The following is a 25998-nucleotide window of genomic DNA, read 5'->3' on the forward strand; positions in this document are numbered from 1 at the left end:
TGTCAGCACAGGCAGAAAACTAGGGCAGAACTAGAGTGCAAAGTTCAAAAATCATTTCCTAAGAGCATAGAGTACTTAAAATGCAGTATGACTAGGTTAACATTTATTTTATTTTATTTCACTTAGCACTGGGTTATCAAGTATATGTCAAATATCTTTCCCTGGATCTCCTAGAACTTACCGAAAATTTTATTTTATTAAAGGAGTTTCATATATACAGACCTGTGAAGCAACTGGCATGCATCTTGTCTTGCCATTATGTACATCATAAAGTTGTTAAAAAGATTAAACAAAATGGTATGTGTACAAGCATTTCAAACACTTATGAAATTCTACTAAAATGTTTGCTTATATTACTATTCACAGTTGACTGATTTTTAAAGAATCTCAATAAGAATTAGGACATAAATCGATTCTTCATAAATATTTCATGTATCTAAAGACCTTAGCTATGATTTAGTCCAAACATATTATTTTATATAGAGAAGTTCAGAAAGAAGTAACTCAGGCTATACTCAATAAAATGACAAGAGATTTGAAAAGCCAGGGATCCTGATTCAAGATGAAAGCAATGGATTTTCACTATAGTTACCTGCCTCACATTTTGATTACTCAAAATTAACACAAATTGTATAGATTTCTATTCTCCACTGGCACAAATTCTTCTATACTAAAAGCAAAAAAATGGAACAGTGGGTCAATTCTGGAGCCTGTATTAGAATTTATAGTGATCACATAGCATGCTTCCACGTAAGAAGGCAATCCCCTGGTAAAAGATTCTACTTCATTTGCAATAACTTTTTCTTACATATTCATCTTTCGGTATAGGAAGGAATCAACTATAACAACATTAATCCTCTCTTAAATGTAAGTGCAGGACAAGGTGAAAACTCAAAGACTGAGGTGGATGGAGGAAGACAGAGTACAACTAGTCCTCATTTCAAGTAAAACAGTAGCTGAGATACTTCCCAACAGAATTAAAGTTCATGTCATTTTGCTTTCAGAACTTTAGCATATATAACCCAACCTACAGTTATCCCCAAAATAAATACAGTCAACTGGAGAGTATTTAAAACAGGGTTTGGAAGCACTAGTTTCTCAACAGCTATATAATGCAAATAAGGGGCAGGATCAGGGTAAGTGACTAATGACAAATTCTTGGGACTCAAGCTATATCTCCATATAGATATTTTTACTTGTCTGTCTAAATCTGTAAAATAGCTAAAATACGCACAACCATCATTTTTCAGGGAGTTTATTACCATTTCTGAGTATAAAACACATGTCTAAGAGACCATATGTCTTATTAATTTTTCAGTACACTTCTCGAAGTCAGATACCATATACTGTTAATTTTTTTTAAGCTCCCACTGTATTTAACATAAATCTGGATACACTATAAGTACTCAGTACTGACATAATGAGTTTTTTGTTCTTGGGTTTTCTTAAAATCATCACAATCCAAGATTGTGGTACCTAACTCAAATTCCTCTACACTTCTCTAGCAAAATAGGCACAAAAACAGAGGAGGAGAGGTCAAACTGATACGTACAGGAAATTTAAAATATAGACATGTCCGAGGTTTAAAACTCAAATTATGCAAACTGTTCCATAAGGTCCATAAAATATAGAGCAGTGAAAATCATAATTTAGAAAGACAAAATACAATACACAGGCAAAATATATAAAACACCGTAAAAGTTCCATGAACCTAATGAAAAGTTTGAATAATGAGTTATTCAATATGTTCAAGTTTCATTTTTTAAAAATAACAAGATAAAGTGTTGTAGAAAAACAGGAAAATGAGAAAATGTATAGAGAAAGATAGTTACAGAACACAGCAAATTTTTACTGTCGATACAAATGGATTATTTGCAGAAAAAAAGCCAGCTAGGACATTTATTTCAAAAGAAACCCAAAGTTTAAGGTTGTGAGAGATAGCCTACTTTTGCTTGGGCCCATTAAAGTGTGAAATTACTTTTCTGCAGAAATTTAACACCAGTGTTTTTAACCCAAGTGCTATTACAATATTTTCAAAAATTAAGTTAACTCATAGTTGAAGAATCCTTCTATCATTCAATTATTTAACACTATCTGGAAAAATTGTCCTTTGCAATATTCTAGATACACTGGATTGAGAAAATATGCAGAGTCAACTGATGTTTTACCCTTCAAAGCTAATAAACATGGACCAACAGAAAGGACGTTAGGAAAGAATTTACATTACCCCCAAATGGTAATTTTCAGATGAAAGACTTATAGAAAATTATTCAAAGCCCATGACCTCACTTAACTCCATCCCATATTCCTCTCATCAATGCCATGCAAGAGTGGCTTGATGGGATTTTTAATCTAAAGCAACAATTTGCATCACCCTCCCCAAAGGATACCCTAAAAATACACAAACTAAATAAAGTAATGCACTTGCTAGTGCAAAAAGCAACAACAAAAGAAACAAAAAACAAAACAAAACAAAAACTTCAAGACAAAAAATCTGGGACATTATTCTGAATAAGTTCCTGACACTTCCCACCTCCACAAAGAAATCATGGACATATCATCTATACAGTGCTTTAATAAAAATAGAGCACAATGGATTAGGAGGATGGCAGCAGAGTAGGAGGACCCTAGGTTCACCTCCTACCACAAATACAACGAAGGAACTATGAAATCTCCTAAAATACACCAGAAATCGACCTGAAGACTGGCAGAACAAACTCCACAACTAAAGGAAGAAAAGAGGCCACATTAAAGAAGGTACGAAGTTCAGAGACATGGACAGGAAACAAACAGATCATGGCCACTGCAGTGCAGAGAAGGGTGAAAGATCATACTTGCACACAGGAGAGTGCATGGGAAAATGAAAAGGCCACAGCAATTGGCTTGGAAAGCAACATGGCCCAAATTTCGGGAGTTCTTACAACCAGCAGAACTTAGAGGCTGGAGTTTTAAAGGTCAACATACTTTGATCTGGGAGAGCTCAAAAGGCATTGTGGCTGCTCCTGAATAGAAAGCAGGACAAACAGCCCATGGACATACAGTGTGGAGACAGTGTTCTGAAGAGCACTTGAGACACATGGTAAACCAGCTATGTGCTCATTCCAGAGCATGTCCCAGAGAGGCAGCATTCACAAAGAGACCCCCTCCAGAAACAAAGGTACTAAGAGGTGGCATTTCCCTTCCCCACCCCTCAGCATGAACACAGGGCCACCTGTGGGAAACAGCACAATGCTGGCAGTCACTACCTAACTTGTTTAAACCAAGCCCTGCCTCCCACATTCCAGAAGAGCCATCCTTCCCAATCACACTTGCCTCAGTCCCAAGGGCACAGGCCCCTCCCCAAGAAGACCCACCCAGGTCTCATTTCACAAGCAGACCAGAGCACACCTAGTTAAAATATGCCACATTCAGACCAAGGACGAAACACTGCTCACGGAAAGCAAAGAGAGCCTCTACAGACAACTGGCCTGAAGGACAAAGTGGTCAGGACAAAACAGCACAGCACACACAACACACATGCAGCCACTCCCAGAGGCACCAGGACCTGGGCAACAGGAGAGATTACACTGTAGGGCACTAGAGGGCTTCTCCATGAAGCCATTACCCTCAAGGACAAGAGATATCGATGACTTTACTAACACACAGAAACAGGCACAGAAACTTAGACAAAATGAAAAGACAGAGGAATCTGTCCTAAATGAAAGAACAGGACAAGGCCATAGCTGCAGGTCTAAGCGAAAGAGATATAAGTAACATGACTGATGAAGAATTTAAAGCAAAGATCATAACGATACTCACTGGACTTGAGAAAAAAGTGGTACACATCAGTGAGACAATTAACACAAAGATAAGGAATAGCATAGTAGAGATAAAGGGCTCAATAAATGAAATGAGAAACACAATTGATGGAATGAACAAGAGGCCGAAAGAAGTAGAGGAACTACTTAATGACCTAGAAGACAGACTAATGGAAAGTAATCAAGCTGAACAAAAGAAAAAAGAGAATTATGCAAATCAAGACTACACTGAGGGAATTCAGTGACCCCATCAAACGTAATAATGTTCAGATTAAAGGATTCCCAGAAGAAGAGAGAAAAAAGGGGGCAGAGAATTTATTTGAAGAAAAAATAGGAGGAGGAGCAAGATGGCAGAGGAGTAGGAGACCTAAATTTCATCTGGTGCCAGGAATTCAGCTAGATAGGGATCAAACCATTCTGAACGCATACAAACTCAACAGGAGATCACGAAAAGAATAGCAGCAACTCTCTGAACAGAAAAGCGACCACTTTCTGCAAGGTAGGACGTGCAGAGACGTGAATCCGAGGTGATATTCGGAAAATAGACGCAGGGGGAGGGGGCCTCTGTCAGCCGCTACTGGCAAGTGACAGAGCAGCAGAGCACAAAATCGGAACTTTTAGGAGTCGGCTCTGCTGAGGGACGTCGCTCCAGTGGCTAAGCGGGGACTGGAACCCTCGCTGGGACAGTGTGGTCTCAGGACCCTCGGGGTCAAAGAAATACCGGGGGTGCCTGAGTGCGGCAGAGCTCCCAGATATCCAAGCGGGGAAGCCGGCTGCAGAGACAGAGCAGAGGAGTGGGCTCTCAGCTAAGGGTTGCCATAAACCATGATCCACAGCAAAGTCGGGCCACTGCTCTTCCAGCGGGGACCCAAGAAGAGGCAGATCCGGGGAGACTCCCCTTCCTCCCCGAGGGGGAGTGGCACTGGATGGCACCGCAGGAATCTACTGGATTTGGAGACTCCAAACGGGATCCTGTGCCAGAGATAGAAATGCTTGGTCACAGACCGGGTGAGCAGGAGTGAGGCCGGCCAGAGACCAGGGAGACGGGAGTGATTGACTGCTTTTCTCTGGAGGCTCACTGAGGAGTGGGGCCCCGAGTTCTCGGCACCTCTGGGGCGGAGACTGGGAGGCTGCCATTTTCACTCTCGTTCTCCAAAGCTGTATGGAAAGCTTGCAGGAAACAAAAGCTCCCGAGAGCAAACCCGAATAAATTACTTAGCCCGGCCCTCAGCAAGGGCAGGGCAATTCCGCCTCTGTCAAAGACATTTGAGAACCACTGCAACAGGGCCCCCGCGCCCCCTGGCCCCGAGGATCAGCAACAGCCAGCCAAGACCAAGTTTACTGATCAATGAGAACAGGAGAACTTCAGCACAAGGAGAACAATGCACACAGAATTCATGGCTTTTTTTCCCATGATTCTTTAGTCTTTCAAAGTTAATTTTTTTCTTTTTTTTTTTTTTTGAATTTTTCTTTTTCCCTTTCTCAACCAACATCTTATCAATCCTTTTAAAAAAAATCTTTTTTTTTTTAATTTTTAAAGTCCTATTCTATCCCTTCATAGTAGTTAACCTTATTTTTGGCATATGTATACATATGTATGTATATATATATGTGTGTGTGTATATATATATATATATATACACATATGTATATATATGTATACATATATATAAGTTGTTCTCTCTTTAAAATTTTGGGATACGGTTTCTTCTAACAGACCAAAATATACCCTAAATCTCTAGCGTATGGCTTTGTTTTAGTCTCCTACCTGACCACATTCTCTCCCTTTTTTTTTGAATCCTCTTTCTTTTTACAACAAACTTATCAATTCCTTTTATAAAATCTTTTATACTTTTCATCTTTACAGTCATATTCCATCCCTTCATCATATTTACCTTTATTTTTGTACATATATGTTTTTCTTTCTTTAAAATTTTGAGAGGCACTTTCTTCTAACAGACGAAAATACGCCCAAAATCTAGTGTGTGGCACTGATCTATGCACCAGCCTGATCATTTTTGATCATATTCTGTTTTTTTGGTTTTCTTTTCTTTTTGTTTTTATCTTTTAATTTTTCTTTTATTTTTTTTCTTTTTCTTTTTTCTTTCTTTCCCTTTCTTCCCCCGGTTTCAGGGCTCTTCTGATTTGCTTCGTGTGTATTTTTCTGGGGTCATTGTTACCCTCTAAGCATTTTGTTCTCTCATTCATCTATTCTCCTCTGGACAAAATAACAAGATGGAAAAAATCACCTCAAAAAAAAAAAAAAAGAACAAGAGGCAGTACAGACTGACAGAGTCCTAATCAATATGGGCATTAGTGAGATGTTGGAACTAGAGTTCAGAATGACAATTTTAAAGATACCAGCTGGGCTCAAAAAAAGCATGGAAAATATTAGAGAAACCCTTTATGGAGAAATAAAAGAACTAATATCTAACCAAGTTGAAATCAAAAAGGCTATTAATGAGGTGCAATAAAAAATGGAGGCTCTAACTGCCAGGATACATGAGGCAGAAGAGAGAACTACTGATACAGAAGACCAAATGATGGAAAATAAGGAAGCTGAGAAGAAGAGAAACAACTACTGGATCACGAGGGCACAATTCGAGAGATGAACGATACCATAAGATAAAACAATAATAATTGGGATACCAGAAGAAAAAGAAAGAGAGAGAGAGAGAGACAAAAGGTATATTGGAGCGAATTATACCAGAGAACTTCCCTAATGTGGGGAAGGAAACAGGCATCAAAATCCAGGAGGCACAGAGAACGCCCCTCAAAATCAAATTAGGTCAACATCCCGACATCTAATAGTAAAACTTACGAGTCTCAGAGACAAAGAGAAAATCGTGAAAGCAGCTCAGGAGAACAGATCTGTAACCTACAATGGTAGAAACATTAGACTGGCAACAGACCTATCCACAGAGACCTGCCAGGCCAGAAAAGGACTGGCAGGATATATTCAGAGCACTAAATGAGAAAAATATGCAGCCAGTATATAGAATAATATATCCAGCTAGGCTGTCACTGAAAATAGAAGGAGAGATAAAAAGCTTCCAGGACAAACAAAACTAAAGGAATTTGCAAACACGAAACCAGCCCTACAAGAAGTATTAAAAGGGGTCCTCTAAGCAAAGAGAGAACCTAAAGGTAACAGAGACCAGAAAGGAACACAGACAATATACAGTAACAGTCACCTTACAGACAATACAATGGCACTAAATTCATATCTTTCAATAGTTACCCTGAATGTAAATGGGCTAAATGCCCCAATCAAAAGAAACAAGCTATCAGATTGGATTAAAAAACAAGACCCATCGATACGCTGTCTGCAAGAGACTCATTTTACACCCAGCGCTCCCCCAGACTGAAAGTGAGGGGGTGGAAAACTATTTACCATGCTAATGGACACCAAAAGAAAGCTGGGGTGCCAATCCTTATATCAGAAAAATTAGATTTTAAACCAAGGACTGTAATAGATGAGGAAGGACACTGTGTCATACTTAAAGGATCTATCCAACAAGAACTAACAATTGTAAATATCTATGCCCCTAACATGGGAGCAGCCACTTATGTAAGCCAATTAATAACAAAAGCAATGAAACACATCAACAACAATACAATAATAGTAGGGGACTTTAACGCCCCCATCACTGAAATAGACAGATCATCTAAACAAAATATCAACAAGGAAATAAAGACTTTAAATAACACACTGGACCAAATGGACTTCACAGACATATTCAGAACATTCCATCCCAAAGCAACAGAATACACATTCTTCTCTACTGCCCATGGAACATTCTCCAGAATAGATCACATCCTAGGTCACAAATCAGGTCTCAACTGGTACCAAAAGATTGGGATGATTCCCTGCCTATTTTCAGACCACAGTGCTTTGAAACTAGAACTCAATCACAAGAGGAAAATCAGAAAGAACTCAAATACATGGAGGCTAAAGAGCATCCTACTAAAGAATGAATGGGTCAACCAGGAAATTAAAGAAGAATTAAAAAAAATTCATGGAAACAAATGAAAATGAAAACACAACTGTTCAAAATCTTTGGGATACAGCAGAGGCAGTCCTGAGAGGAAAGTATATAGCCATACAAGCCTTTCTCAAGAAACAAGAAAGGTCTCTAATACACAACTTAACCCTACACCTAAAGGAGCTGGAGAAAGAACAGCAAGTAAAGCCTAAACCCAGCAGGAGAAGAGAAATATTAAAGATCAGAGGAGAAATCAATGAAATAGAAACCAAAAGAACAGTAGAACAGATCAACAAACTAGGAGTTGGTTCATTGAAAGAATTAACACGATTGATAAACCCCTGGCCAGACTTATCAAAAAGAAAAATGACCCAAATCAACAAAATCATGAATGAAAGAGGAGAGATCACAACCAACACCAAAGAAATACAAACAAGTATAAGAACATATTATGAGCAACTATATGCCAGCAAATTAGATAACCTGGAAAAAAATGGAGGCATTCCTAGAGATGTAACAACTACCAAAACTGAACCAGGAAGAAAGAGAAAAGCTGAACAGACTTATAACCACTAAGAAAATTGAAGCAGTCATCAAAAATCTCCCAACAAACAAAAGCCCAGGGCCAGATGGCTTCCTAGGGGAATTCTACCAAATGTTTAAAGAAGAATTAACACCTATTCTTCTGAAACTGTTCCAAAAAATAGAAATGGAAGCAAGACTTCCAAACTCGTTTTATGAGGCCAGCATTACCTTGATCCCCAAACCAGACAAAGACACCATCAAAAAGGAGAATTACAGACCAGTATCCTTGATGAACATGGATGCAAAAATTCTCACCAAAATACTAGCCAAAAGGATCCAAACAGTACATTAAAAGGATTATTCACCACGAACAAGTGGGATTTATCCCTGGGCCGCAAGGTTGGGTCAACATCCGCAAATCAATCAGTGTGATACAATATATTAATAAAAGAAAGAACAGGAACCACATGATCCTCTCAATAGATGCAGAAAAAGCATTTGATAAAGTACAGCATCCTTTCTTGATCAAAACTCTTCAGAGTATAGGAATAGAGGGTACATACCTCAATATCAAAAGCCATCTATGAAAAACCCACAACAAATATCATTCTCAATGGGGAAAAATGAGAGCTTTCCCCCTAAGGTCAGGAACACGGCAGGGATGTTCACTATCAACACTGTTATTCAACATAGCATTAGAGTCCTAACCACAGCAATCAGACAACAAAAAGAAATCAAAGGCATCCAAAATGGCAAAGAAGAAGTCAAACACTCACTGTTTGCAGATGATATGATACTTTATGTGGAAAACCCAAAAGACTCCACCCCAAAACTGCTAGAACTCATACAGGAATTCAGTAAAGTGGCAGGATATAAAATCAATGCACAGAAATCAGTGGCATTCCTATAAACCAACAACAAGACAGAAGAAAGAGAAATTAAGGAGTCGATCCCATTTAAATTGCACCCAAAACCATAAGATACCTAGGAATAAATCTAACCAAAGAGGCAAAGGATCTGTACTCAGAAAACTATAAAATACTCATGAAAGAAATTGAGGAATACACAAAAAATGGAGAAACATTCTATGCCCATGGATTGGAAGAACAAATATTGTGAAGATGTCTATGCTACCTAGAGCAATCAAACACATTTAATGCAATCCCCATCAAAATACCATCAACTTTCTTCAAAAAATATGGCACAAATAATCCTAAAATTTGTATGGAACCAGAAAAGACCGCGAATAGCCAGAAGAATGTTAAAAAAGAAAAGGAAAGCTGGTGGCATCACAATTCCAGACCTCCAGCTCTATTACAAAGCTGTCATTATCAAGACAGTATGGTACTGGCACAAAAATAGACACATAGATCAATGGAACAGAATCGAGAGCCCAGAAATGGACCCTCAACTCTATGGTCAACTAATCTTCGACAAAGCGGGAAAGAATGTCCAGTGGAAAAAAGTCTCTTCAACAAATGGTGTTGGGAAAATTGGACATCCACACGCAGAAGAATGAAACTGGACCATTTCCTTACACCACACACAAAAATAGACTCAAAATGGTTGAAAGACCTAAATGTGAGACAGGAGTCCATCAACATCCTAAAGGAGAACACAGGCAGCAACCTCTTCGACCTCAGCCGCAGCAACTTCCTAGAAACATCGCCAAAAGGCAAGGGAAGCAAGGGCAAAAATGAACTATTGGGACTTCTTCAAGGTAAAAAGCTTTTGCACAGCAAAAAAAAAGGTCAACAAACAGAAGACAACCAACAAAATGGGAGAAGATATTTGCAAATGACATATCAGATAAAGGGCTAGTATCCAAAATCTATAAAGAACTTATCGAACTCAACACCCAAAGAACAAATGATCCAATCAAGAAATGGGCAGAAGACATGAACAGACATTTTTCCAAAGAAGACATCCAAATAGCCGACAGACACATGAAAATGTGCTCAACATCACTCAGTACCAGGGAAATCCAAATCAAAACCTCAATGAGATACCACCTCACACCAGTCAGAATGGCTAAAATGAACAAGTCAGGAAACGACAGATGTTGGCGGGGATGCGGAGAAAGGGGAACCTTCCTACACTGTTGGTGGGAATGCAAGCTGGTGCAGCCTCTCTGGAAAACAGTATGGAGGTTCCTCAAACAGTTGAAAATAGAGCTACCATACGACCCAGCAATTACACTACTGGGTATTTACCCCAAAGATACAAATGTAGGGATCTGAAAGGGTACGTGCACCCTGATGTTTATAGCAGCAATGTCCACAATAGCCAAACTGTGGAAAGAGCCAAGATGTCCATCAACAGATAAATGGATAAGGAAGATGTGGTGTGTATATATATATATACATATGGAACATTATTCAGCCATAAAAAAGAATGAAATCTCGCCATTTACAACTACGTGAATGGACCTAGAGTATATAATGCTAAGTGAAATAAGTCAGTCAGAAAAAGACAAATACCATATGATTTCACTCATATGTGTAACTTAAACAAAGCAAAGGAGTAAAGGGGAAAAAAAGGAGAAACACACACAAACCAAGAAACAGACTTTTAACTATAGAGAACAAACTAATGGTCACCTCAAAGGGGAGGTGGGCAGAGGGATGGGTGAAATATGTGATAGGGGATTACAGAGTATCCTTGTCATGATGAGTAGCAAGTGATTAACTTAAAAACTTTTTAAAAAAATATATTTTTTTAAAAGATTACAGCATGGTAAAAGCATGGATTTGGAGTCAGGCCATACAAACATTTATAAATTTTGACAAGTGCCCAAACATGCCCTAAATGAAAAATAAGGAAGCTCTGGTTTAATGAAATAAGCAATCTCAAAAATGTATATATTTGACAGAGATTTAAATTAGTGCAACCATCCTGGAAAGCAATTTAAGTATAAATACCAAAAACCTAAATAAATTAAATCATATATATATATAAAGTGTGTGTGTATATATATACACACAGACAATTTGACACAGAAATACACTTATGAATTGAATTTATTCAATATCTTCTAGGAAAATAATGGGTTAAGTATGCAAGGATGAATGTCCAAGAATATTCTCTAAAGTAATGTGTATATAGCAAAATACTGCAAAACCCCAAATGTCTAACAGCATAGCACTGACTGGTAAAATTATTATGCTATAACCACCCCTTGGAATACCATGCAAACATTAAATGAACATTATAAAGAATGAGCAATCACATTTACTTAGACATCCATGACGGATTATTAATTGAAAAGTGCAGATTTCAAAATAGTAGGAGAATTACCTCATTTATATAAAAAGTAATTTTAATCACACAATTAAGAGAAAATACCCTTGAATAATATACTAGAAAATGTTAATTACTTGTACAAGTAGAAAATAGAGGCTTTTACATTTTGAGTAAAAAAAGTTAATAGTAAATCTACACAAAACACAGACAATTGATAGTTGATTATATAAGTCCATGCATGCATGGACTTGAAACTATCTACATATTTAATCTCAGTTCTAAGCACACATTTCAAGTTTTGACCTTTGAAAATTAACACTTCAAAATTGTAACTTAAGACTTTTTTAGGACTTCAAAGGCACTGAGGGACACCTGTGTCATCCCAACACAACTAGTGCTGTTCCTATACTGTTAAACAATTCATGTTTAGTGTGCCTTGCAATTGTAAGTAAATTACAATTCTGTGAATGTGTAATGCTGTGCCAGGATTTGATTTTGAGTTACTGCCTCCCCACCACGCAAAAAACTAAAAGACTTCTATAATAAACTCTCTGAAGTTCATTTAAAAAAATTTTTTTTTAAAAACACCCAACAAAATGTCACTTCTTTAATAGCTTTAGAAAGGAGTGATCATCAGTGTGGGCCCCAGGAAGTGAAGGGAAAACATCAAATAGACTTATTCTGACATTTAGACAAGTCTGCATTTTCTCTCCTAACAAGCATCTCCACCAAAATATTACAGGGGAAGAGGAACCTTAATACACAGTAACATAAGTGAACAACTTTAACAATTATTTAAATTATCTAAGAATTCATAATAATTTAGTAATTTAATACTGAACTAATTACAAACTTCATATTAAAGACATTTAGATTTTATTCATTTAGATTAGAGTTATAAATGGGTTATGGTATGCTAAATCATCTATAAGGAACATTAAAGATATTGAAAAATTAATAAAATTTGATTACTGGTCCAAAAAAAGAAAAAATTTCTTGAAATAACTCAGAGAGAGAAAAACAAATATTGTATGATCTCACTTATATGTGGAATTTAAAAGAAAATGGAATTCACAGAAACAGATTAGATTGGTGGTTGCTAGGGAGAGTGAGTGAAGGTGATCAAAGAATACAAACTTCCAAGTATAAATGAGTAAGTTCTGGTGATCTAATGTATAGCAAGGTAACTATAGTTAACGATACTACACTGTATACTTGAAAATAGATAAAAGAGTAAATCTTCAAAGTTCTTACCACACACAAAAAAAGTAACCACATGAGGTGATGGATGTGTTAACTCACCTTATTGTGATGATCATTTCACGATATGTATGTACATCAAATCATCACATTATACACCTTAAATTTACACAATGTTATACATTAGTTATATCTCAATAAAGCTGGAAAAAAGAGAAAAGATAAAAGTACTTACCACTAAGTCCCAATTATTTTGTTCAAGCAATGTAATAGCTTCATCAATGTTTTCAATGCCAGTACACGCCTGGAAGCAAAGTGAAAATTTTAGATACAAGTTTGGGAATGGGGAGGTTAATCTTAAAAAAATAAAAAAGCATAATGTGTTATTTCAGTTTTAGAAAGGTATATGAATAAAGCCACTAAATGCCTAACACTTCTGAGCAATTTATAAATATGGTTTGAAAATTGTTAATTACAAAATAAATTTACATTGCACTGAAACAAAAAACAATAAATTAAAGCAATAAAAGAAAGTATGTTTAAATGTTGAGCTTTGGAGCCCAGAATGATCTCGAGATTTCTAATTGCCCAGAACAACTTTTATTAAAAAGTTTCTAATGGGGCTCCATGCTGGGCATGGAGCCTACTTTAAAAAAAAAAAAAAGTTTCTGACAGACAACCATATAAAAAGAAGAACTGCAATCCATACCTTATACCTTATACTTTATACAAAATTTAACTTAAAATAAATAACAGATTTAAAGTAAAACCTAAAAAAATAAATAAATAAAATAAAGTAAAACCTAAAACTCTAAGACTTGCAGATCTGTGCTGTCTGCTATGGTAATCACTAGACATACATGGCTAGTGAACCCTTGAAATGCACCTCAACTGACTTAGTATGTGCTGTGTTAAATACACATGCGAGTAGGACTTAGTACAAAAATAAAACTGTAAATACTTATTATTAATTTTTCATGGCATCTGGCTGGCTCAATCAGTAGAGCATGCAATGCTTGATTTTAGGGTTATAAGTTTGAACCCCACGTTGGATAGAGAGATTACATAAAAATAAAATCTTTAAATATAGTAATAATTTTCTATTCAATGTGTATTGAGATGACAATTTTGAAAATGTTGGCTTAATTAAAACAACGTTTAAATTAATTTCACCTGCTTCTTTTTATTTTAACATGAATACTAAAAACTTTTTAATTATTTATGACTTTCATTCTATTTTTAGTACTGAAAACATAGGAAGAAATCTTCATGAGCTTTATATACAACAGCAAAAGCAAAACCCAAAAAATCGATAAAATGGACTTCTTTAAAATTAAGAACTGCTCTTTGAAAAACACTGTTAAGAAATGAAACAGCAAGCCAAAGACTGGGAGAAAATAACTGCACAACACATCTAACAAAGGACTAATAACCACAATATAAGAATTCTCAAAACTCAATTAAAATAAATAATAAATAGCTAAAGATTTCAACAGAAACTTCCCTAAAGAAGATACACAAATATACATGAAAAAATGCTCAAAAGCATTACTCAATAGGAAAATATAAAACAAACATAGAGAGATTCCACTTCCATACATTAGAGTGCTAAAATCCAAAACACTAACAATATCAAGTGATGGTAAGGATGCAGAAAAATCAGAACTCTCGTACACTGACATATGTGTGATGTACACATGTATATCAAAATTATGTGGCCACTTTACAAAACAGGTTAGCAATATCTAAGAAAGTTATAACACAGTAATCCCACTTCCTAGGTATTTACTTATCCAAAAGAAATTAAAACTATGTTCACATGAAATTATAAAATGAAAGTTTACCACAGCATTATTCATAATCACTGAAAACAGAAGACACCCCAAATGTCCTTCAACTATACATTCATACAACAGAAAACTACTCAGCAACAAAAAATGAACAAATTATTGATTTGAACTCAAAACGATGTGGAGAAATTCTCAAATGCATTATGCTAAGTGAAAGCCAGGCTCAAAAGGATACATACTGTATAATTCCATTTATATGACATTTTAGAAAAGACAAAATTATAAAAACAGAAAACATATTAATTATTACCAGAGGCTTGGGGTAGGAGTAAGGGTTGATAACAAGCATTAAGAGGGAAATTTGGGGAGTAAAGGGAACAAAATTTGATTCCTGGATACCATAAAAATGCAACAAAGCAAACAAGACATTAAAAAATGCAATCCTTACATCAAAAACTAATGTTGTAATGTATGGTGGTTAACATAACAATAAATTTAAAGAGAAAAAAAATGCAATCCTTATTTTAAGCCGAACGAAAAAACAGGAATAACCCAAAGGTTCTAAAATACTCATAAAAGCAGCTAAGAAGGAGTTAAGATAGGGCAGAAGCTGCACAGGAGGAACAGGAGAGAAAAACTATAGGGGGGTAACTGTGAGCCTAACAGCAACAAATATCAGAAAACACCAGCAAAATACACTTCCTCAATGACATCACCCTTTTTTCCCCCTCAGAAAAACATATAGGAGGTAGTTCCAAGGGCCTGTCCCCTCCATAGAAACAGCTAAAAATGGAGCAAAAACTGTCAGAACCAAATTTCTCAAAATTCTGGAAATCAGTCAAAGGTTTACATCAATCAAACAAATGATAAAACATGAAAAAAGTACTTCAAAACAATGTGAAAGCTTTGTGATGTTTTTATTTCCCTTTCCCTCTCTTGGCTCTGTGGCAGTCTTGAATATACCAGCCCACATTCCAACAGTTAAACCCTGGTCTCTGGTTCTAGAGGGAGCAAAGCAGACTCTGTTCTAAAAAAATTTTTTTGTCTGCTGTGACCTGTGCAGGGCTACCTGAAGAACTGACTCAAGGCTCTCTCCTTTATTTTATCAACTTGAAAATCTCTTAGTACAGAAAAGCAGCTATGCAGAGGACATTCTTCAGGAAAAAAAAAAATTTTTAAGATTTTATTTATTTATTTGACAGAGACACAGCGAGAGAGGGAACACAAGCAGGGGGAGTGGGAGAGGGAGAAGCAGGCTTCCCACTGAGCAGGGAGCCCCATGCGGGGCTTGATCCCAGGACCCTGGGATCATGACCTGAGCCTAAGGTAGGCATTTAACGACTGAGCCACCCAGGCGCCCCTCTTCAGAGAAATTTTTAAGGCAAATGAAAACCTCACTGCCACCTGGGACAAAATATTCCAGTTGAGGCAAACAACAAGACATACCAAAAACCTGCAAGAAAAAACGGCAAGAGAGTTTCTTTGGGAAATTAGGACATTAAAAAACACTGGGAATTTAGAAAGCCATGCATATGTGCAAGGCAAGAAACCTACTCAGAGAAGACCTGAGAAAACTACTGGCTCATCTCTAGGCTCAGCATAAACAGGAAGTAAAGACAAACGTGTAAATAGCCTAAGTGTCAGAGCGCTCCAACACAGACCCAGTCTGCAAAGACTAAGAAAGGATTTTCTTTCTTCTCTTTTTTTTTTTTACTTCAGATAGTCAAGGAAATCTCTCTTATACTACTAGCAGACCACAGCTAAAGAAGAAAAGATTTCAGAGACCATTATGTACCCATTGTCTGTGCCCCACCCCCATATACACACCAAAATTCATATGTTGAACCCCTAATCCCCACTGTGATGGTACTGAGAGATGGCGGGGGGCCTTTGGGAGATAATCAGGTTTAAATGAGGTGATGAAGGTGGGGCCCTCATACCGGGATTAGTGCCTCGTATCAGAAGAGACACCAGCGGGTGTTTCCTTTCTCTCTCTGTCTCTCTGTCTCTGTCTCTGTCTCTCTTTCTCCCTGCCATGTGAGAGCCAAGGGAGAAGGTGGCCATCTGCAAGTCAGGAAGAGAGTTCTCACCAGAAACCAATCATGCTGGCAACATGATCTCAGACTTTCAGCCTTCAGAATTATGAGAAAATAAATCTGCTCTATGATATGTTGTCATGGTAGCCCAAGCAGACTAAGACAGAGACAGCACACCACCAAAATAATCACAAAAATAGTTTAGAAAAGTTCATAAACAGGTAACAACCCACAGAAAGCAACAAAAAACAAACCATAAGGTGGAGGAGGAAGAATCTAATTTCCAAAGACATTACATTATAATATTTAAAATAATCACTTTTTAAAAAGGAAATAGTGATGTATGCTAAGAAATAAGAAAGTATGACCCATTCAAACGAGAAACTGACAGAAACTGTGCGGAAGAAGAGACAGTAGACTTACTGGGCAAAGACTTTTCAATCATCATCTTAAATATTCTGAGAGTTCAAAGAATCCATGAACAAAGAGCTAATGGGAACCAGAAAGACAGTGTGTCAACAAATAGAGACTATCAATAAAGAGATACAAATTACTTCAAAAGGAACCAAAGAAAAAAATTCTGGGGTTGAAAAGTACAATAACTGAAATGAAAAACTAACTACAAGCTTTCAATAGCAACTCTGAGAAAGCAGAAGAAAGATCAGAGAACTTGAAGATCAAATGCAATTGTCTAGTCTGGGGAGCACAAAGAAAAATCAAAGAAGAAAAATGAACATAAAGAGAGATGGAGCTGTACAAGAACAGTTTTTATATACTACAGAAGCTAAGCTGGTATTAATTCAAAATAGATTGTTATAAATTGAACAGGCTATTTATAACCCCTAGAGTAACCACTAAGAAAATAACTAAAAAATATACAGAAATACATGAAAGAGGAATCAAAACAGTACAATACAAAAAAGTCAAATAAACAAAAAGGAGAGAGAGTAAAGAATTGAGGAAATTGAGGAAAAAAGAATGATAGGCCAAAAACAAATAGCAAAATAGCAGAACTAAAGGCATCCTTATCAGTAATTATTTTAGGTATAAATGGATTAAACTCTCCAATAAGAAGGCAGAGATTAGCAGAATTGATAAAAAGACATGATCCAACTATATGCTGTCTACAGAAGACTCACTTCAGATTCAAAGATACAAAGAGGTGAAAAGTGAAAGAATGGAAAAATATATGTGCAGTTAATAACCAAAAGAAAGGATGGCTGGCTATCCTAATATCAGATAAAGTAGAATTTAACTAAAAAAATTTTATAAGAGAATAAAAAGGACATTATATACTGATAAAAAATTCATCAAGAAGATATAAAAATAAGAAATATATACATACCTAATTACAGAGCCTCCAGAATAAATAAATTGACAGAATTGAAAGAAGAAATAGACAGTTTTACAATAACAGCTGGAGATATCAATATCCTACCTTCAATAAACATCAATAAGGAAATAGAGGACTTGAAAAATAGTATAAACTGAATAGATATAATATTTATAGAACACCCTACCCGAAAAAAACATAAATACATATTTTTCTTAAGTGGGGATGGAACATTCTCTAAGATAGAACATATGAAAACAAGTTTCAATGAATTTTAAAAGACTGAAATCATACAAAATCTATTATGACCAAAAGGGAACTTATACCTGTAAATATCTTCTTAAAAAGAAGAATTAAGGGGCACCTGGGTGGCTCAGTCAGTTGAGCGTCCAACACTTTGTTTCAGTTCAGGTCATGATCTTAGGGCCATGGGATCGAGCTAACATGTGGGCTCTGCACGCAGTGCAGAGTCTGCTTGTCTACCTCCCTCTGTTACTCCCCCCCACTTGCACACTTTCTCTCAAATAAATAAAATCTTAAATAAAAAAAGATTTAAAATCAATAATCTAACTTTGTACCTTAAGGAACAGAAAAAAAAACTAAACTCAAAGCCAGCAAAAGGAAGAAAGTAATAAAAATTAGAGACTAATAAAGAATAGAAAAAAATAAGAGAAAAATCAACAAAACCAAAGACTGATTCTTCAAAAAGATTAACAAAATGGACAAACCTTTAGCTAGACTGAATAAGAAAAAAAGTGGGCGCCTGGGTGGCTCAGTCATTAAGCGTCTGCCTTCAGCTCAGGTGATGATCCTGGGGTCCTGGGACTGAGCCCCACATCGGGCTCACTGCTCCACAAGAAGCCTGCTTCTCCCTCTCCCAGTCCCCCTGCTTGTGTTCCCTCTCTCGCTCTCTCTCTCTCTGCCAAATAAATAAATAAAATCTTTAAAAAGAGAGAGAGAGAGAGAGAGAGAGAAGACTCAAATTATGAAAACCAGAACCGAAAGCAGTAATATTACTACTGACCTCACAGAAATACAAATATGAAAATAATACTATGAATAATTACATGTCAACAAATTAGATAACCTATATGAAATGAAAAAAATTCCTAGAAACATACTATCTACCAAAACTGACTCAAGAAAAAACAGAAAATCCAAATTGACTTATAACAAAGAGATTATATCAGTAATCAAAAGCATCCCATTAAAGAAAAGCCAAGGACCAGATGGCTTCACTGCTTAATTCTACCATATAAAGAATTAACACTAATCTTATAAATCTTCCCCAAAAGACTAAAGAGGGAAAACTTCATAAGTCATTCTATGAGGTCAGAAGCATCCTAACAACAAAGTCAGACAAAGAGAGCACAAAAAAAGAAAACTACAGACCAAAATCCATTGTAGATATAGATGCAAAAATCCTCAACAAAATACTAACAAACCAGAATATATTAAAAGGGGATTTATTCCAGGATTGCAAAAGTGGTTCAACACAGAGGAATCATTACACCCACATAAAGACTGAAGGAAAGACAAAACAAAACAAATCAGTTCAAACAATGCAGGAAAAGTATTTGAAAAATCCAATCTTTCATGATAAAAACACATAAATTATGAATAAAGGGAACTTCTTTGACATAAAAGATATTTATGAAGAACCTACAACTAATAGCATACTCAATGATGAAAGACTAAAAACCTTTACCCTAAGATTAAGAACAAGGTAAGAAAGCCCACCCTTGCCACTTCTATGCAACATTATATTGGAAATTCTAGCTGGATCAATAAGGCAAGAAAAAAAATAATAAAACACATCAAAATCAGAGCAGAAGAAGTAGAAATACCCTTATTCCCAGATATGATCTTAAACAGAAAATTCTAAGGACTACACACATACACACATACACACACACACACACACACACACACACAAACCTGTTAGAGCTAATAAATTCAGCAAAGTTGCAGGATAAAAGATCAACACACAAAATTTAGATGTATCTCCATACACTAGCAATGAATAATCTGGAAAGAATAATAAGAAAATAATTCCATTTATGATATGGTCTAAATGAATAAAATATACAGAAATAAATTTAACCAAAGAAGTAAAAGACGTTTATACTGAAAACTATAAAACACTGCTCAGAGAATTTAAAAATACCTAAATAACTGAAAAGGCATCCAGTCTTCATGGCTTGGGAGACTTAATACCATTAAGAGGATAATACTTACTACCCAAAGAAACGTACATATTCAATACAATCCTTATCAAAATTCCAAGAGTCTTTTTTGTAAAATGGAAAAGCTGATCCTCAAGTTCAAAGAAATTCAAGGGGCCCAGAAGAGTGAAAACAATCTTGAGGGAAAAGAAAAAAGAAAAAAAAATCAAAGTCGAAAGACTCACAACTCCTGATTTCAAAGCTTTCTACAATGCTACAGTATCCAGTGTGATACTGATATAGAAGAGACATATGTACAACAGACATGTATACATATATATACAGACATATATACACTAACAGAACTGAGAGTCCAGAAATAAACCATACATCTATAGGCAAATGATTTTTGAAAAAGGTGCCAAAATAATTCAATAGGTAAAGAACAGTTTATTCATCAAACAGTGCAGAGACAACTGGATATTGATGCAGTGCCCTTCCCTTCTTCATTATTTATTACTGCATGTTAGATTTTTCTGGATCAGTTTTTTTTCCCCAGGAGATTCCTATAGTGAGAAAGACCCAGAATATTCCTTCAGATACCACCAACTAGTTTCTTTCTGTGCCACAACAGATAAGCCAAATCTGTAAATGTATTTCCTTTGTATGATTCCTTTTATAGTTCTAGACTGCTGTTAACTGTGCATATTCCCTCATTCAGAATTAGTCATTAATAATTAGAAAGTACATTAATGTTTTTTGGCTCACATTTTTTAATACCTGACTCTCCTGGTCTCTTCATTTCCCATTTCTTGCCTACACCTCTCCTTGCACAACTATCTGGTTCTACCCTTGTTTTCCTACATAGAATACTGGTTTTTTAAAACAGGGAATATTATTTTGTACTACAACTGAACCCCTTACCATGAAGAAATACATTTTTCAAAATTGAACTGAAATTCACGTAACATAAAATTAACCAATTTAAAGTATACAATTCAGTAGTACTTAGTACATTTAGGGTCATACAACCACCACCTTTATCAAGTTCTGAAACATTTTCATTACTCTGAAAGAAAACCTCATGCCTGTTACACAGTCACTCCCCATTCTTTCTTCCTCCCAGTTCCTTGCAATGACCACTTTGCTTTCTGTTTCTACTGATTTAACCCTCCTGGAGGTTTCATATCCATGGAATCATACAATATCTGACCTTTTGTGTCTGGTTTTTTGACTTAGTATGTTTTTGAGATCATCCACATTGCAGCATGTATGAATACTTCATTCCTTTTATGTATGTCTATAGCATATTTTTTATCCATTTATCCATTGATGGACAGTTGGGTTGTCTCTGTATTTTGACTATTAAGAATAAATACTGCTGGGCACCTGGGTGGCTCAGTTGGTTAAGCGACTGCCTTCGGCTCAGGTCATGATCCTGGAGTCCTGGGATCGAGTCCCACATCGGGCTCCCTGCTTAGCAGGGAGTCTGCTTCTCCCTCTGACCCTCTTCCCTCTCATGCTATCTCTCATTCTCTCTATAATAAATAAATAAAATCTTTAAAAAAAAAAAAAAGGACAAATACTGCTATGGGCATTTATGTACATTTTTTTTTGGATAGATGTTTTTAATTTTCTTGGATATATATCAATGAGTAGAACTGCTGGGTCATATGGTAACTAGGCTTAACTTCTTGAGGAGCCACCAAAAGGTTTTCCACAGCATGAATCATTTTACCTTTCCATTAGCAGTGTATAGGGGTCCAACTACCAATAATAAATTTTGTTATGTAAAATTGGCCACAATTTTTAAAAAAAGAAAAAAGCCCTTTCCCTATTGAATTACTTTGGTAACTGTCACAAGTCAATTAGTTACACCTGTGAATCCATTTATGAACTCTATTGTGTTGTATTCATCTATATATATGTCTAATCTCCTGCCAGTAAGGATACTGTACTTGTATTAAATCTTGGAAAGAGATAAGCAACTTTGCTGCTTCTCAAAAAATTTTAGCTATCGCAGTTCTTTTATTCTCCATATAAATGTATGATCAGTTTGTCAATTTCTATCCAAAAAGCCAGCTAGGATTTTTACGGGGATTGCAGTGACTATAATCAATTTGGGGAGAACTAATATCTTAACAATACTGAGACATCTGATGAATAAAAATCTGTCCACTTAATTTAGGTTTTCTTTATTTTCTCAGTAATATTTATCCTATATATGTTTTAATTTATCCCTAAGTGTTTTCTGAATGTTATTGTAAGGGATATTTTTAATTTCTTTTAAAATTATTTTTTACATTTTTAAAATTATATACTGATTTACTTGAAGTAGTTTTTCCTGTAGATTCCTTATGATTTTAACTGCACAAAACCATGTCATACAACAACAATACTTTTTTCTTCTTCATTTTCAATTTACAAACTGAAGTCTTTCACTTCCTTTTTTTGACTTATTACACTAAATAGAACTTCCAGAAAATGCTGAAGAAGGGGGGAAGGAACAAGATGGCGGAGGAGTAGGAGACCTAAATTTCATCTGTTCCCAGGAATTCAACTAGATAGGGATCAAACCATTCTGAACACCTAAAACTCACAGGAGATCAAAGAAAAGAATAGCAGCAACTCTCTGAACAGAAAAGCGACCACTTTCTGCAAGGTAGGACGTGCAGAGACGTGAATCCGAGGTGATATTCGGAAAATAGACGCAGGGGGAGGGGGCCTCTGTCAGCCGCTACTGGCAAGTGACAGAGCAGCAGAGCACAAAATCGGAACTTCTAGAAGTCGGCTCTGCTGAGGGACGTCGCTCCAGTGGCTAAGCGGGGACTGGAACCCTCGCTGGGACAGTGTGGTCTCAGGACCCTCGGGGTCAAAGAAATACCGGGGGTGCCTGAGTGCGGCAGAGCTCCCAGATATCCAAGCGGGGAAGCCGGCTGCAGAGACAGAGCAGAGGAGTGGGCTCTCAGCTAAGGGTTGCCATAAACCATGATCCACAGCAAAGTCGGGCCACTGCTCTTCCAGCGGGGACCCAAGAAGAGGCAGATCCGGGGAGACTCCCCTTCCTCCCCGAGGAGGAGCGGCACTGGATGGCACCGCAGGAATCTACTGGATTTGGAGACTCCAAACGGGATCCTGTGGCAGAGACAGAAATGCTTGGTCACAGACCGGGTGAGCAGGAGTGTGGCCGGAGACCAGGGAGACAGGAGTGATTGCTTTTCTCTGGGGGCTCACTGAGGAGTGGGGCCCCGAGTTCTCGGCACCTCTGGGGCGGAGACTGGGAGGCTGCCATTTTCTCTCTCCTTCTCCAAAGCTGTACGGAAAGCTTGCAGGGAACAAAAGCTCCCAAGAGCAAACCCGACCAGATTACATAGCCCGGCCCTCAGCAAGGACAGCAAAGACATTTGAGAACCACTGAAAAAGCACCCCCCCACCCCAAATATCAGCAAGAACAGCCAGCCAAGACCAAGTTTACCGATCAATGAGAACGGGAGAACTTCAGCACAAGGAGAACAATGCACATGGAATTCATGGCTTTTCTCCCAGGATTCTTTAGTCTTTCAAAGTTAATTTTTTTTTGAATTTTTCTTTTTCCCTTTCTCAACCAACACCTTACCAATCCTTCTTCTAAAAATCATTTTTTTTTAACTTTTAAACTCCTATTCTATCCCTGCATAGTAGTTAACCTTATTTTTGGTGTGTGTGCATGTATGTTTATATATATATATATATAAAGTTGTTTGCTCTTTAAAATTTTGGGATACAGTTTCTTCTAACAGACCAAAATATACCCTAAATCTCTAGTGTATGGCTTTGTTTTAGTCTCCTACCTGATCATATTCTCTCCCTTTTTCTTTATCTCTTTCTTTTTTCAACTTCTTACCAATTCCTTTTATAAAATCTTTTACAATTTTCATCTTTACAATCACGTTCCATCCCTTCACCCTATTTACCTTTATTTTTGTACATGTATAAGTTTTTCCTTCTTTAAAATTTTGGGAGGCACTTTCTTCTAAAACACCAAAATACACCCAAATAATGTGTGTGGCACTGATCTATGCACCAGCATGATCATACTTGATATTCTTTTTTTAATTTTCTTTCTGTTTGTTTTTTTACCTTTTTCCTTTTTTTTTTTCTTTTATCCCTTTCTTTTCCCCCGGTTTCAGGTCTTCTCTGATTTGTTCAGTGTATATTTTCTGGGAGCACTGTTACCCTGTTATCATTTTGTTCTCTCATTCATCTATTGTCTTCTGGACAAAATGACAAGACAGAAAAAAATCACACGAAAAAAAAAAGCAGTACCGACTGCCAGGGACCTAATCAATACTGACATGAGTGAGATGTCAGAACTAGAATTCAGAATGATGATTTTAAAGATACTAGCTGGGCTTAAAAAAAGCATGGAAGACATGAGAGAAACCCTTTCTGGAGAAATAAAAGAACTAAAATCTAACCAAGTTCAAATCCAAAAGGCTATTAATAAGATGCAATCAAAAATAGAGGCTCTAACTGCCAGGATAAATGAGGCAGAAGAGAATTACTGATATAGAAGACCAAATGATGGGAAATAAGGAAGCTGAGAAGAAGAGAAACAACTACTGGATCACGAGGGCACAATTCAAGAGATAAGTGATACCATAAGATGAAACAATATTAGAATAATTGGGATCCCAGAAGAAAAAGAAAGAGAGAGAGGGTCAGAAGCTATATTGCAGCAAATTATAGCAGAGAACTTCCCTAATGTGGGGAAGGAAACAGGCATCAAAATCCAGGAGGCACAGAGAACCCCCCTCAAAATCATTAAAATTGGTCAACACGCCGACATCTAATAGTAAAACTTACGAGTCTCAGAGACAGAGAGAAAATCGTGAAAGCAGCTCAGGAGAACAGATCTGTAACCTACAATGGTAGAAACATTAGATTGGCAACAGACCTATCCACAGAGACCTGCCAGGCCAGAAAAAGACTGGCAGGATATATTCAGAGCACTAAATGAGAAAAATATGCAGCCAAGAATACTATATCCAGCTAGGCTGTCAGTGAAAATAGAAGGAGAGATAAAAAGCTTCTGGGGCAAACAAAACTAAAGGAATTTGCAAACACGAAACCAGCCCTGCAAGAAATATTGAAAGGGGTCCTCTAAGCAAAGAAAGAGCCTAAAAGTAACATAGACCACAAAGGAACACAAACAATATACAGTAACAGTAACCTTACAGGCAATACAATGGCACTAAATTCATCTTTCAATAGTTACCCTGAATATAAATGGGCTAAATGCCCCAATCAAAAGACAAAGTCTATCAGATTGGATAAAAAAACAAGACCCATCGATATGCTGTCTGCAAGAGACTCATTTTAGATCCAAAGGCTCCCCCAGATTGAAAGTGAGGGGGTGGAAAACCATTTACCACGCTAACAGACACCAAAAGAAACCTGGAGCAGCAATCCTTATATCAGAGAAATTAGATTTTAAAACAAAGACTGTAATAAGAGATTTGGAAGGACACTATATCATACTTAAAGGGTCTATCCAACAAAATCTAACAATTGTAAATATCTATGCCCCTAACATGGGAACAGCCAATTATGTAAGCCAATTAATAACAAAAGCAATGAAACACATCAACAACAATACGGTAATAGTGGGCGATTTTAACACCCCCCTCACTGAAATGGAAAGATCATCTAAGCAAAAGATCAACAAGGAAATAAAGACTTTAAATTACACACTGGACCAAATGGACTTCACAGATATATTCAGAACATTCCATCCCAAAGCAACAGAAGACACATTCTTCTCTACTGCCCATGGAACATTCTCCAGAATTGATCACATCCTAGGTCACAAATCAGGTCTCACCCAGTACCAAAAGACTGGGATCATTCCCTGCCTATTTCCAGACCACAATGCTTTGAAACT

General features: G+C 36.7%; 1 protein-coding gene across 6 annotated transcripts in view; it reads right to left on the reverse strand.

The window, feature by feature from the left end:
* Positions 1 to 25998, reverse strand: part of FAF1 (Fas associated factor 1) — a 489041-nt gene that overhangs the window by 395097 nt on the left and 67946 nt on the right. For 5 of the 6 annotated variants that reach the window (XM_027624861.2, XM_027624896.1, XM_027624850.2 and 2 more), the window contains exon 2: positions 12987 to 13055. In XM_027624861.2, coding sequence (XP_027480662.1) covers positions 12987 to 13055 — 69 coding nt within the window. Of the gene's footprint in view, positions 1 to 12986; positions 13056 to 25998 lie in introns of those variants that run through there. The other variant, XM_027624906.1, reaches the window with a different exon arrangement.

The sequence above is a fragment of the Zalophus californianus genome, chromosome 4 (genome assembly GCF_009762305.2).
Source record: "Zalophus californianus isolate mZalCal1 chromosome 4, mZalCal1.pri.v2, whole genome shotgun sequence".
Classification (NCBI taxonomy): domain Eukaryota; kingdom Metazoa; phylum Chordata; class Mammalia; order Carnivora; family Otariidae; genus Zalophus; species Zalophus californianus.